The sequence below is a fragment of the Argopecten irradians genome, chromosome 7 (assembly GCF_041381155.1).
Source record: "Argopecten irradians isolate NY chromosome 7, Ai_NY, whole genome shotgun sequence".
NCBI lineage: Eukaryota > Metazoa > Mollusca > Bivalvia > Pectinida > Pectinidae > Argopecten > Argopecten irradians.
The window spans coordinates 17,145,029-17,160,077 of NC_091140.1; the positions used below are offsets into that span (position 1 = coordinate 17,145,029).

General features: G+C 36.1%; 1 protein-coding gene across 2 annotated transcripts; it reads right to left on the reverse strand.

The window, feature by feature from the left end:
- Nucleotides 1–432: 432 nt before the first annotated feature.
- LOC138327714 (E3 ubiquitin ligase RNF121-like) lies at nucleotides 433–14,570 on the reverse strand. Of its 2 annotated transcripts, XM_069274029.1 has the most exons (9): nucleotides 14,525–14,556; nucleotides 12,145–12,299; nucleotides 10,067–10,107; nucleotides 9,289–9,430; nucleotides 6,584–6,738; nucleotides 5,877–6,105; nucleotides 5,323–5,456; nucleotides 4,826–4,927; nucleotides 433–2,726 (listed from the first exon to the last, which is right to left on the reverse strand). In XM_069274029.1, exons 2-9 carry the CDS (start codon nucleotides 12,205–12,207, stop codon nucleotides 2,606–2,608), a joined length of 987 nt encoding a protein of 328 aa, XP_069130130.1. In that variant the 5' UTR covers nucleotides 12,208–12,299; nucleotides 14,525–14,556; the 3' UTR covers nucleotides 433–2,605. The 2 variants fall into 2 exon arrangements, with proteins under 2 accessions (XP_069130130.1, XP_069130131.1); XM_069274030.1 differs by lacking the exon at nucleotides 12,145–12,299 and having other exon boundaries at nucleotides 14,525–14,570.
- Between the last annotated feature and the right edge of the window lie 479 nt (nucleotides 14,571–15,049).

Here is a 15,049-nt window from a genome sequence, read left to right on the forward strand (position 1 = left end):
GCAATTCTATGTCTTGTATATCACAAGGAATATTGCCTTAAGTCTATGATAGAATTAACAGAACTGATTCAAGCACCTGCTGTTAAATTATATTGAGTTAATCATTAGATCTATAAAGGAACATCCCATACATGCTAATTTATACTTCACACATTTAGGATAACAACATATTTGATGTATACCCCTTTATCACTCCATGGTTTCTAGATAGCTCAGTTTGTCTCGGGCAAAACTGTTTTGACAATATGATTCCTTAGGCATTGTTATGGTAGTACATCAATTTCATACCAAGACATTATTTATCAGATCAGATTGTCAGAACTCTTTGGCCAGAGTTTGTCAATGCTGCTATCATAAATCAAGAGGTCCTCTCATTGAATATGCAGTACCTGGTGACGTTTTAATATCACAAGAAAAAGCAATTCATATTAGTACACATTCATACACAGTTTTTTATTCAGTGAGCAAATTGCATTTGTCATTAATAGCCCCCAAGTAGTGTTTTCACTATATTTTATATAACAGAACAAACACGGAACTCCTGCCATTATATTTGCAGAAAGAATACAATGTCACTGGTTTGATTATATTAATGTCCGATTAATAGCCAGGGTCATCTAAGGATGTGTCAGCTTTAAATGGCGGAGAAAAGCTAAAGTACCCAGGGAAAAATGTTTACTAGCGGTCAATACCTGGCAATTGCTCCACATCATTACACATGGGATTCAAACTTACAGGGCTTGTGGTACATATGTACTTTGTTAGGACATTCATTCTTTATGGCAGTTGATATTGAGTTTGGCAATATGTTTGTTGGACTGAAATAATTTAGCTTCAGGAATGTCAATCACAGTTCTTCTATACAACTGCGGTCATTTGTTCAACTCAACAATTCTCACTAATTTCAATAAACACTTATCCCAAACATTTTCCCACAAGTTTCTAACAAGAGGCCCAAGAGGCCTTGACGGTCACCTCAGTGCTGCATTGCAAAGTTGGTTCAAATCTATAAAAATTATTTACGAATTAAAATAAACTTTTAAGTTGAACTTTCGTATTAGAATTTTTATTTTTTGTTTTTCATTTTGATAGTTAGTGTATTATGTTACCAAACCGTATGCTTAAAATTCCAATTTGCTTTGCTAACATTAAACAACAAAACCAAACTAGAAGTCAGTCAGTGTCAGTAATTTTATAAATTTCACTTTTTAATCTATGGAGATAATTTGGTTCCATCAAACCTGTAAATTCAGAAGAAGATTTTTGAAATTTTAGCCATTTTGGCCCATTTTGGCCCAGTCTCTCTGGTTCCTGGGGGTCAGCCAGGACCAATATGGATATGGTGTTAAAATGCAATTTCAGTCTAATAATTCTAACCCAGTTTGACTCATTTCCTATTAAAACTAAGCAAATAATTTTCATAAATGTGTTTTTCCTATATAGACTATAGAAAATTTGACCCCCTCCCCAGGGGAAAATCTGAGATCCCAGGGAGATGAAATTCACAATTTTTGTAAAGGGCTTTAAGATCTTCCAATCTATGAAGAGTATTTGGTTCCATCAAATCTGTGAATTCAGAAGAAATTTTTTGAAGTTTTAGCCTATTTGACCCCGCCCCTAAGGCCCCTGGGGGTCGACCAGGACCAATATGGATATGACGATAAAATGCTATCTCAGGCTAATAATTCTAACCCAGTTTGATTAATTTCCTATGAAAAATAAGCAGATAACATTCATAAATGTGTTTTTCCAATATAAACTATAGTAAACTTGACCCCCTCCCCAGGGGGAAACATGAGACCCCCAGGGTCATATAATTCATAATTTTTGTAAAGGACCTTAAGACCTTTCCATCTATGAAGAGTATTTGATTCTACCAGTTCCAGAATTTCAGAAGAAGATTTTTGAAGTTTTAGCATATTTGACCCTTTTTGGCCCCACCCCTAAGGCCCCTGGGAGTCAGTCATGGAAACTTTGTTAATAGGATTCAATGGCCATTTCAAAGGGATAATTCTGACAACGTTTGACTCATTTCCTTTTACAAATGACCAAATAATGCTTAAAAATGTGTTTTCCCTATATAAACTATAGTAAATTTAACCCCCTCCCCAAGGTTAAACCCGAGACCCGAGGGTCATATAATTCACAATTTTTGTAAAGGACCTTTAGACCTTTCTATTTGTGAAGAGTATTGATTACATCTGTGAGTGGAGAAGAAAATTTTTGAATTTATAGTCAATTTACCCCTTTTGGCCCCTCCCACAGCCCCAAGGGGTGTGTGGACCATATAATTAACAATTTTGATTGACCTTATGCCTTAGAAGATTTGTGCAAAATTCCATTGAATTTGCTTCAGCGGTTTTTGAGAAGAAGTCGAAAATGAAAATTATTTACGGATATATGACAGACGACGCACGACGATGGACAAAAGGCGATTAGAATAGGTCACTTGAGACTTCGTCTCACTCTGCTTAATTTAACTGATATAAATGAAAACCATTTTCACTAATGAAAAAAGAAAATTATTATACATTTACAACACATTCATTTGTACATATAATTAGTCAATGAGATCACATACATTCATACATATGGAATAAATAGTCTACTCCAGCCCAAGGGCCCAGTTTATACCCTGCACTATCATTATAATAATTGGTTGCCAGGCAACAAGGTATCGGATCCAGTCTAGAAGGTTTCCATACATCATGTGTGGCCGGTCCCATCTGATTATTGAGTCAAGGTTCATATTTTTTTTCCATTAAATCTTAGATCTGACTTTGAATCACACGATGATTTTGCCTAGAACTGGCTTTAGATCATCAGATGATTTTGGCCTAGAACTGACTTTGGATCATCAGATGACTTTGCCCTAGAACTGACTTTGGATCACTAGATAATCTTACCCAAGACCTGACTTTGGATCACCAGATGATTTTGTTCTAGACCAGACTTTGGATCACCAGATGATTTTGCCCTAGAACTGACTTTAGATCACCAGATAATTTTGCCCTAGAACTGACTTTGGATCACCAGATAATTTTGCCCTAGGCCTGACTTTGGTTCACCAGATGATATTGCCCTAGGACTGCCTTTGGATCACCAGATAATCTTGCCCTAGACCCGACTTTGGATCACCAGATGATATTGCCCTAGGACTGACTTTGGATCACCAGATGATATTGCCCTAGGACTGACTTTGGACCGACAGATGATTTTGCCCTAGGCCTAACTTTGGATCACCAGATGATTTTGCCCTAGGCCTGACTTTGGTTCACCAGATGATTTTGTTCTAGAACTGACTTTGGATCACTAGATAATCTTACTCAAGACCTGACTTTGGATCACCAGATAATTTTGCCATAGAACTGACTTTGGATCACCAGATGATATTGCCCTAGAACTGACTTTGGATCACCAGATGATTTTGCCCTAGAACTGACTTTAGATCACCAGATAATTTTGCCCTAGAACTGACTTTGGATCACCAGATGATTTTGCCCTAGGCCTGACTTTGGATCACCAGATGATTTTGTTCTAGACCTGACTTTGGATCACCAGATGATTTTGCTTAGAACTGGCTTTGGATCATCAAATGATTTTGCCCTAGAACTGACTTTGGATCACCAGATAATCTTGCCCTAGACCTGACTTTGGATCACCAGATGATATTGCCCTAGGACTGACTTTGAATCGACAGATGATTTTGCTCTAGGCCTAACTTTGGATCACCAGATGATTTTGCCCTAGGCCTGACTTTGGATCACCAGATGATTTTGCCCTAGACCTGACTTTGGATCACCAGAAGATTTTGCACTAGGCCTGACTTTGGATCACCAGATGATTTTGTTCTAGACCTGACTTTGGATCATCAGATGATTTTGTCCTAGGCCTGACTTTGTATCAACACATGATTTTGACCTAGAACTGACTTTGGATCACCAGATGATTTTGCCCTATAGCTGACTTCAGATCATCAGATGATTTTGCCCTATAGCTGACTCTGGATCACCAGATGATTTTGCTTAGACCTGAATTTGTATAACCAGATAATTTTGCCACAGACCTGACTTTTGACCACCAGATGATTTTGCCCTATAGCTGACTTTGGATCATTAGATACTGTATTGACAGTATGTAAAAGGTATATGTGATTTTGGATCAAGAAATAATTTTGTCCTACACCCAATTCAAGATCATCAAATGATTTTGTAGTGGTGTTTCAAGTAAGAAACTGTAATTCAGTTTCGTCGGAATTTTTGACACTATGATAAACCAAAGTATAAAGTTTGCTGATCAGTAAAACATGCCAAAAATTCATAGCCAACTTGTTAAAATCATTCCTGCGTGTGTGTGGTTGTCACTCATATCATTTCAAATTTCAAGCATCTAGACGAATTGAAGAGTGCATAAGCACTATGTAGTAATGTAAACGTTCAGATGAGCATGATTTGAATGGTGAAGAAAATAAGGGACATGAAAACAAGACAGCACAGAATGGCCTTTGAAGGAAATTTCATTTGAGACTTGTTTATACATCAAGGGAAAAAAATAATTGATTGTAATGGATCATTGATTGGTTAAACAAAACTGATAATCGACAATGAAAATTCAATTGATTCCCAACACTATGATTTTGGCATAAATGTGATCTTGCCTCATATCTGATTTAATCAACATCCATTAAAAATTTTGCCAGAGTTAAAATTGCAGGTAACAAGATAATTAATACCCAAAATATGATTTTGTGTTATGAGATGATATAGCACTAGATATGCTTTCCGACCAACAGGTGATGTTTGGTACCACTTGTGTAAAAGGATACGGACTTGGAAACATCCTCTTCAGGTCGACCTTCTCTTTGCAGTATGGACACGTCTGTTTTTTACCTACAATACACCAGCCTCTTAAACAGAACTCGTGAAATCTGAATATCGGTCAAGGGTAGTGTAACAATCCATTACAGCATTATCTATACTTAAGTTATCAACATAATAATTATGGAATTGAAAAAAAAACTAGCTTTGTATCAATTACAACATTTTCGACTTTTTTCAATTATACTCTGAAAATATACACATGTACCTGTTTTATGCCCTAAATTATGACTCTCATAAAAAGTAAGAAAATTGCAATTGGTTTTGGTTTTATTAGTTTAACGTCCTATAACAGCCATGAGTCATTTTAGGACATTATAGGTTTATTTGTGGAGGAAAGCCTGAACATCCAAAGAAAAACCACTGACCAGCCGTCAGTATCTGGCAAGAAAATTACAAACTGAACTAAAGGTATGGACTAATAGGTGACAGGTATAAAGGATACATATGGTTACATCCTAATTTGCATGTTTCTTCAATAATGGCATCTTCATTATTTAGCACCATAATGGGATTCCCACACACGCCACATACGTTTGGGTCTAGGCGCTTTCCTGGTAACCCTGTTACTGTGTAGTACTGAAAAAGGATCAAACAGACCACACATTAGTCTTACAATATTAAAATATATACAGGGTATTACCGGTAACTTGTTTTTACTCAATCTAATCAAAATTTAGACTTGCAATTCCGCTCCAGTACATTACAAGTCTAATCTTAATTTGCTTTGTTTTCACTCATTCGCCCCTGAAGACACATTAGACTCGAGCTCTTCTACGATTGTACATCAAAAACTAGACCAGTCTATTATGAAATTTCAGGTGTGATTGAGTTAAAGAAATCATTTCAACCAATCATTCAAATAATTATAATTATCACTCATCAAATGCAGGAAAGATACAACTGCTTGCTAAACACAAAGTTATGATCAAACTGAAAAAAATATCTTTAAGTTTTGTCAAGATCTGTTATCACACCAGTAGAGCTTAGATTGCTTACCCCTATATGTGCTGCCATAGTATCTGAGCAGACCTCGGCGAAATCTCTGGACACCACACCGAAGTACAGTCCATAGAAGAGAAGTAACAGTCCAAAGTCCATGGAAACATTAGGTTTAATTAGGAGTAAAAGGTTTAGTCCTAACAATGTCAGCATGATGATCATATAGCCTGTCACACCAGCAAAGTAACTCACTTTGTGAATCATAATGAACCATTTGTAAACTAGTCTGAAACAATAAACAAACTTGCTTTACAGGAGGATAAATAAAATAAGTATTCTATATTTGCAATTACAGTTACCTCCCTTATGGTTAGGTATTTATTGTGACATCATCATTTTGCAAGTGAAACTCTGGTCATTTTTCTGAAAATTATAATACTGTCATACTGTGGTACAATCAATTTCCACCCTCAAGGGCAGATAACTCTGTAATATACATATACAGAATAGTCAAATATCATATATTGGACAAAAACTGTATTCAGTAAGTTTTATTCATTTTAATTTTAATTTTATTAATAGTAATGTTCAACACTACACATAATTCTGCAATAAATATATGTAGCTTATGTGTCCTCTTAATTTGATAACTGTCAAAATGTCCAAAATCTGGTTTTAAGGCAACTATTCACCTCCCAGTCATTTTTTGTGTACATGTTTATTTTGTATATTAAAGATATATGTGAATAGATGATTTTTGTTACCTTGGCGTGGTTCCTGGAAGAGGTTTTCTAGTTGCTTTAAAAGTTACATATCCAGTTATTGAGGAAAACAAACCCCATATAACAACAAATCGTAACCAGGAAAACTTTATACAGAATCCAATCGGTATGATCCACATCCCCATAAGAGTTGCCCTCTGAAAAAAACAGTAATTATGTAATATACATTGATTGATATTACATATACTGTATAAGTCTCACTTTTATGTATCTTCATACTTTATAATAATTATTAAAGTCAATTTATTCATTTATTTTTTATTTTTGAAAATTGAAATCCTTGTAAAAACAAACTTGGTATTACTTAAAGCTTACTGTACTATTTCTGCTTTAAACATACCAGTTTTATATAACCTTCAAGTAGCTTGCCTCATAGTATTATATAAGATTGATAAATGATGTTACATCTACATAAGCTATATGTGAGAAATCACTGTTACAGTAGACCACCAACAAATGATCTACGTCTAACATTGGAAAGAGGGATCTTTTCTCTGCTTTTCAAACTTTTTCAAACATACTACATATACAAGAGATCCCAGAGGGATCTTGGCGCCCACCAAAGAATGATCTACGTCTAACATTGGAAAGACGGATCTTTTCTCTGCTTTTCAAACTTTTTCGAAAATACTACATATAAAATTTGAGACAGATCGCTTCAGTACTTTCTGAGAAATAGCGGTAACAAACTTCCAACTATTAAAATCCAAGATGGCTGCCTGATGGCCATCTTGTTGACCGGTTGGTTCCAAAAAGCAACAAGAGGCCCAGAGGGCCTGTATCGCTCACCTGGTTTTTTGTTAGTAATTATCACAAGACTCTGACAATTAGAAAAATAAGCAAAATTGACTCCCAAAGTTTAATTTTGAATCACAACCATACAATGATGCTATTGATACCATACAAATATGCTATCCAATACATAGGTTCAGAGACAAAGTAATTTATATGAAAATAGTAGCCCAATTGACCTTTTTGACCTCGCATCTATTGCCATTTAAGGCACCGGGAGTCAGCCCTACCATTTGTACAATTACAAATCCCAACCCTATTAGGATGCTACCATTGCATTATAAGTGCTCTTCCATTCTAAGTTGCAGAGAAGAAGTCGTTTATATGGAAATAGCTAAATTGACCCCTTTTGACCCCACCCTTCAGGCCCCCGGGGGGTCAGCCCCATCATTTGCAAAATTTTGAATCCAAACCCTATAAGGATGTAACCATTGCATTATGAGCGCAATCCCATGTTAAGTTGCAGAGAAAAAGTCATTTATATGGAAATTGACCACTTTTGACCCCGCCCCTCAGGCCCCCGGGGGTCAGCCCTATCATTTGCTCAATTTGGAATCCCCAGCCTACAAGAATGCTACCATTGCATTATGGGTGCTATACCATGCTTAGTTGCAGAGAAGAAGTCATTTATATGGAAATAGCCAAATTGACCCCTTTTGACCCTGCCCCTCAGGGCCCCCGGGGGGTCAGCCCCATCATTTGCACAATTTGGAATCCCCACCCTATAAGGATGCTACCATTGCATAATGGGTGCTATACCATGCTTAGTTGCAGAGAAGAAGTCATTTATATGAAAATAGCCAAATTAACCCCTTTTGACCCTGCCCCTCAGGCCCCCGGGGGGTCAGCCCTATCATTTGCACAATTTTGAATCCCCACCCTATAAGGATGCTACCATTGCATTATGGGTGCTATACCATGCTTAGTTTCAGAGAAGAAGTCGTTTATATGGAAATAGCCAAATTGGCCCCTTTTGACCCCGTCCCTCAGGCCCCCGGGGGGTCAGCCCCATTATTTGTACAATTTTGAATCCCCACCCTATAAGGATGCTACCATTGCATTATGGGTGCTATCCCATGCTTGGTTTCAGAGAAGAAGTCGTTTATATGGAAATAGCCAAATTGACCCCTTTTGACCCTGCCCCTCAGGCCCCCGGGGGGTCAGCCCCATCATTTGTACAATTTTGAATCCCCACCCTATAACGATACTACAATTGCATTATGAGTGCTATCTCATGCTTAGTTTCAGAGAAGAAGTCGTTTATATGGAAATAGCCAAATTGACCCCGCCCCTCAGGCCCCCGGGGGGTCAGCCCCATCATTTGTACAATTTTGAATCCCCACCCTATAAGGATGCTACCATTGCATTATGGGTGCTATCCCATACTTGGTTTCAGAGAAGAAGTCGTTTATATGGAAATAGCCAAATTGACCCCTTTTGGCCCCGCCCCTCAGGCCCCCGGGGGGTCAGCCCCATCATTTGTACAATTTTCAGTTAGTAGCCCATAGGATGCTACCAGTCAAATTTTGTTGAAATCCGACCAGCGGTTATGGAGAAGAAGTCGATTGTTGACGGACGCCGGACGCCGGACGCTGCGGTATCCCATAAGCTCACCTCGGTCCTTTCGACCAGGTGAGCTAATAACTAGGGCCCTAGGGAAACCTACATATCAAATTTGAAAAAAGATCCCTTCAGTGCTTTCTGAGTAATAGCAGTAACAAGAATTGTTTACGGACGGACAGGAAGGACAGACGGACCACAGACAAAAGGTGATTTGAATAGCCAACCATCTGATGATGGTGGGCTAATAACCTGAACCTCATGGCATTGGAAATAATCTTAAATTCTAACTTCACTAGCAGTAACATTGAGTGACCACTATAAACATCACTTACCTCATACGATCGGAAGTGACGCTGTTTCCACTGCACAAGCAAAATTTGAGCGACCACCAATGTGGCGATGAGGATGAGCACCATCTCAGCATGCATGGCCTCATGGCCTTTGTGCTTTTCATGTAACCGCTGGTGTTCTATCCTGAATAAAACATTCATGTGACGTCAGAAGCATTTTTCATTTTAAATTTCAATTCAAGACCCCAGAACTCATTGGAGTAACCCTCAAATGAGCTTTCGTTGATACGTCTTAACAGCTTATCGATAAAAAAAAATATAACGAATTTATCATGGATCAAAATAACTCTTATGAATGAAAAGAAAATATATATAAAAAAAACATTCAAGATTATATATGTGAAAGTTTCAACTTGTACATTCATCGCTCATAAAAAGTGAGTCTACATATAGCGGCATAATCAAAAGTAACTTTATCTTTAATATTTTTGTCATTATATGATTTGACACATTAGATATTCTTGAGCTAGCTCATTTATTTTTCCTGACATGTAGCTATATAGTCTACCAAGAAAAAATACTTGTACCAAGGGGAGGTAATTGTTTTTTTGAAAAGCATAAATGTACAATCAAGCAGGATTTTTGCAGTCTCTTTGCATGTTTTTATTAAACCAGCAGCTAAGAATTGAACATGACAATTTTGAAGATACACATTGTGAAATGTTTTTGCCCATATCTATAAATATAAGTCAACTTGTTAATGGAAAATAGACATTTTAAATATTGTTTGAGAGATTTTCGTAAAAAGCTGCTTTCTTACCTCCATCTTTCTTTTTCAGATAGCTTTGATAAATCTATATTCTGTAAAAATAAAATTAAAATAATAAATGTCAAAATTTGATTTCTTTGTAATGAATGAGGAGAAAAAACACTTAAAATAGGCCTTATAAATACAGTTTGGAATATATTTCAAACTATTACATACATGTACCTGTATACCAATTGAAATACCAACTGAACAGAAATCCTAACTGAACCAACTGCATAAATTACTATACAAACTTCAATTATTAAAGATGCTCCACCGCAGACAGACCATAAATGATACTCATCATTTGAACAACAATTGGTGTATAATCTTGTATATATACGGTATTCGACCCCTCCCCCTTTTTGAGGCCTCAATTTCAAATCCCCAGTTTCAAATCCCCAGGCACAAATAAGGACCAAAACTACTTAAAACGGTATAAATTTGCTATAATTTTGACTTATTAGCACCTTTTCATTTTTATCAAATTTTAAGCGCCCTGGGCGCTTATTGGGTTGAATACAGTATGTCTAATTAACACGAAAAATACTATGAAATAAATTATTTGGCGTTTGGTGCATGCGCAGTCAAAACTTCATAATATATAGAGCATAGTGGCATGGAATTTTTTCGGGATGCAAACTTAATTATTTCAAATATTTTCATTTTAAAGTAAAATTAGAAGCTCAAACTTTGGTAGTAATGGTGGTAATGGTGTAAAGTAAGTAACTTTTGTAACTGAAGAAAAATACTAAATCGTCTGATCCTGTTTTTGATAGTGAAAAAATACCATTTATCAGTGGTGGAGCATCTTTAACCAAAAAAAAAATATTATATCACATTTGCAAAGTTTAGTACTTGTACATAACACACAATTCTGTAATAAGCTAGCTACTTATATAACTCAAAATAAATGGTATATTATGTAATTTGTAAACAATTCTTTCTCTGGTCCCTTGTGGTTCATTACAACTGTGTTTTATATATCATTGCAATGAATTACTGACATATTTACTGGAAAATTATATACATGTACTTGTTTGATCAAGTGGTTTCTCTTCAAAACGAAAAAAAGAAATAATGAAATTTGTAATTTCTCAATACCTAAGGAAAGAGGTTTATCACAAATTTCAATATAATAAAGGTATAGGTCAAGGTTATGAAATTAAAAAAGACAAACACTATCTAACATCACCAGATCTCTCTACAAGGAAGCATGCAAGAAAACTACGAACCTGACTACTTCTATGATCCCAAAGCTTAAATTAATGATGGAATGCCAGCAAAGATCTAGAATAAGCCATCTTAATACTGGGTGCTCAAATATTCATAATCGAAACAACATCAGTATTTAATTAAGACTTAATTCTATTATACATGAATGTAGTATCCATTAAATTGCACTGGTTATGTTCATCAAATATTTAATTTCAATATTTTGACATTGAAATATTATTTACAAGCCAAAAACAATAACTTCAAAATAGCATTCTTTTATGTGGGATTTCTGAGGCGAGTGTCAAGCTCACAAATGTGATAAGTCCCGTACTAATCAAGATTATATAAGAGCATCACACAGATTCTCAAAATTTCATTGAAGACCAGGACTTGTTCAGGCGAGTCCCATATAAATATCTTTGATATAATCGATAACATTATAACTGATCAATTTTCAATTAAAATTGACTTTTCATAAATAGATCTCTTTTTTGTGTGTGATTGGTTGGGGTAGTGATAAGGCCTCTGGCCTTTCACCTAGCCAGCCAGGGTTTGGGGTTTGATCCCCGGCACAGACGTGATAAGGTAAGGAGTCATCTGCATGCCCAATCACATTGGTTTTTCTACGGGTACTCTGATTTCCTCAATGGTTTTTCTACGGGTACTCTGATTTCCTCAAACTCCTTGTACGCTTATACATCTGGGCAATCAAAAGTGCTTTGTATGAGTTATATATACCCGGTATATGACTTTCACAATCAATGTTAAACTTTATATTTATCAACTCTTTAACATAATTGATAATCAGCACACCACTAAAACTTACTATATGAATCCCAAAAACCAAAACCATTAAAGAGCATGTGGTTTACCTCTAAATCAGCAAAGTAGTAATGCTCCTTTGAGTATCTAGGGAATTTTGTCCTAACTTGCATGCTTCCTCCAAGAAAATCAAAAGTGCAATTTTGTGGACAACTTAAATTAGTGCTGGTGACTTTGTGTGACTGGTTCAATGTCTCAAATGTATCTATAAGTCACAATAAAGAAAATCATAACTTAAAATTATTCATGACAAATGTTTCATCCAAAGTCTAAATAAACTCCTATACTTTTATCTCAATTTATAGACAACTGAAATTGAAAGCATTTCATGATTGTCACTGATTATTGAACACCGCATGTCATGGTATAATGAATATCTGTACCAAGCTGAGTGTACGTACAATCACTCAGATATTCACAATTGTGCTTTGAAATTTCCATAGACTTGCCCAGGCAAGCTGCGATGACATACATTGTATATAGCTCTGAACAATGGATGCGAGGCTTGTACTGTTTTACTTTGTGAAGCAGGCCGTCATTTCATGAGATGCCGTATTTTTTAATGAAAATTTATGACATTTCTTTTTAACTGTCCTTAAAGCAAGGATTACTTATTGTGAAATTATGTTAATCTTATATTTGGTGTTTCATTTGACTTGATAAGACAAGTATTCGTTGAGAAAAATGTTTTTGTTCACGGGCCATATAGGCAGCTCTTGAAGTAAAGCAATTAAATTCAGTAATTCCCAACAGTTCTAATGTATATACTGATTATTTATTTATCCAACTTTGTGTATAAATTGTTTGTAAGCATGCAAATTTTAACGGCTCACATCCCTGACACGAATTGGAGTCAGGGTATGATTATTTGATTTGGAGACTAGCCAGACTGTGCATAAAATCCTAGCTACTCCAAGGATGTAAATATACAGGTGTAAAAGGAGCAGGTCTGTGTGGTTTGTACATAGTATTAAATACAGTCTCTGTCACTCAGCTGACGGAGCATGCTTCTTTTAAGTCGGTAGAGCCGTAGATTTCCATGCCGGAGACCTGGGTTCGATTCCTGGTTGGGGCACTCGACAGGAATGTGTATTTTCCCTGCATGTTCTTCTACATTGGCGCCCAACTATATAACCCATAGAAGGTGGTTAAAGAGTCTCTGGTTGAGATTTAGAAAAAACCTCAGGAACAATAGGGGGAGTAGTGTAAAAGGAGCGGGTCGGCGTGGTTTGTACATAGTGTTAAATACAGTCTCTGTCACTCAGCTGACAGAGCATGCTTCTTTGGCTCAGCAGGTAGAGCCTTGGATTTCCACGCCGGAGATCCAGGTTCAATTCCTGGTCAGGGCACTCGACAGGAATGTGTATTTTCCCTGTTCTTCTACACATGTATTTGAAACATTACGTCGTGTTAACATTGTCCAGCATCAATTTTCAACACCATTGATCTAGTATTATTGGATTATGCCAACTGCAAAACCCAACACTTATAATTTCAACTAGCCTAAAAAGTGTACATTACTTAATATTAGTAACATATGGAACGTTTATAAGAGCGCAGCTCTCTACGCGGCCAAAGGCCGCGTAGAGCGAAGCTCTACTAACCATAACACGTGTGTGAGCATATATATTCCAATACATTCCAGTACCCCTTGGACTTTGAAATCGTGTCCCGCGGGAAAAGTCTCGCGCCTCCATGTAGGCAGCCATGTTTTAATTCTCGTTATCAACACGACAAGATTTGAAATTTTCTGGACTAGACGAAATGTGTCATCGGGATACGGTTTTCAATTACTGTAAGTAGTTTTAATTTACACATATACAAGAACAACGCAATAAATGTACTGGTCCAATATATACTTTGTACGTTCTCAAGCGCACGGCACCGTCAGCAGTGACGTCACAAAACCTACGCCAAAGATGACGGCACAGATCCGCGCGTATTTTTGATAACATGGCATATTGCCAAGTTTTCTATGCATCTGATAAAAACAAGATTGAAGTATATTGGACAATTCTATTTGGATTATTTCGAATTCTTTCTAACTATTGATATTATGTGCATGTCAATGAAATATATTCATTGTTAATCTCGTAGAAAAATGTAGACAATATATAAAGTTATGATGTTATAATCTTTTACATGTAGCTGCGCTCTTCTGAGGCTTTGCCTTAAATTCATATTATGTATCAGATGCGAATGGGTATGATCTTCACGTTGTCATTTTCTAATGATCGTTTTGAGTGGTTGCCATCTACCAGCATCATCAGCAAAATTTGACAGCTCAGAGTCGCAAGATTTTTACATCGTTTGACAGCGATATGGTTTACATGGAGTTATCTATGGGTTCTATACACATCTTAGTCTAATAACAATATACACTGTATATTGAAAAAGTATTTATCGTCCCTAGCAGAATAAAAACATTACCGATAGGTTTGTAACGTGGCCGGCATGATGGATGGACGCCATGTTGGAAATGTCAACACTGAGATGACATCTATGAATAGTATCTCAAAGCAGGAACGGTAACTCGCGGGATTGTTATCTTCTTCTTCACGACTTTAGAAGGATCTAAGACGAAAAGTTGTTTTACAGCCATTATATAAACTAAAGTATAAACGGTCTATGGCAAGCCGTTTGGGTTTTTACCTAATGAAATGAAGATATCTCTATTTAGTTAAAGATATCTTTATTTAAAATGAAGATATTTCTAGATATCTGTAATTTAAATAAAGATATCCGTATTTGAATAAAGATATGTCATAAGTTAAATACAGATATCTCTATTTCTACTGAAAATAGAAATATCCTCTTTTAAATTACAGATATCTCTATTTTAAATTCAGATAATTTTTAATTAATGTCCAATTAAAGATATCTTCATTTAAAATAGAGATATCTCTATTTGAATTAAAGACATCCACATTTTAAATAAAAATATCTTTAATTTTG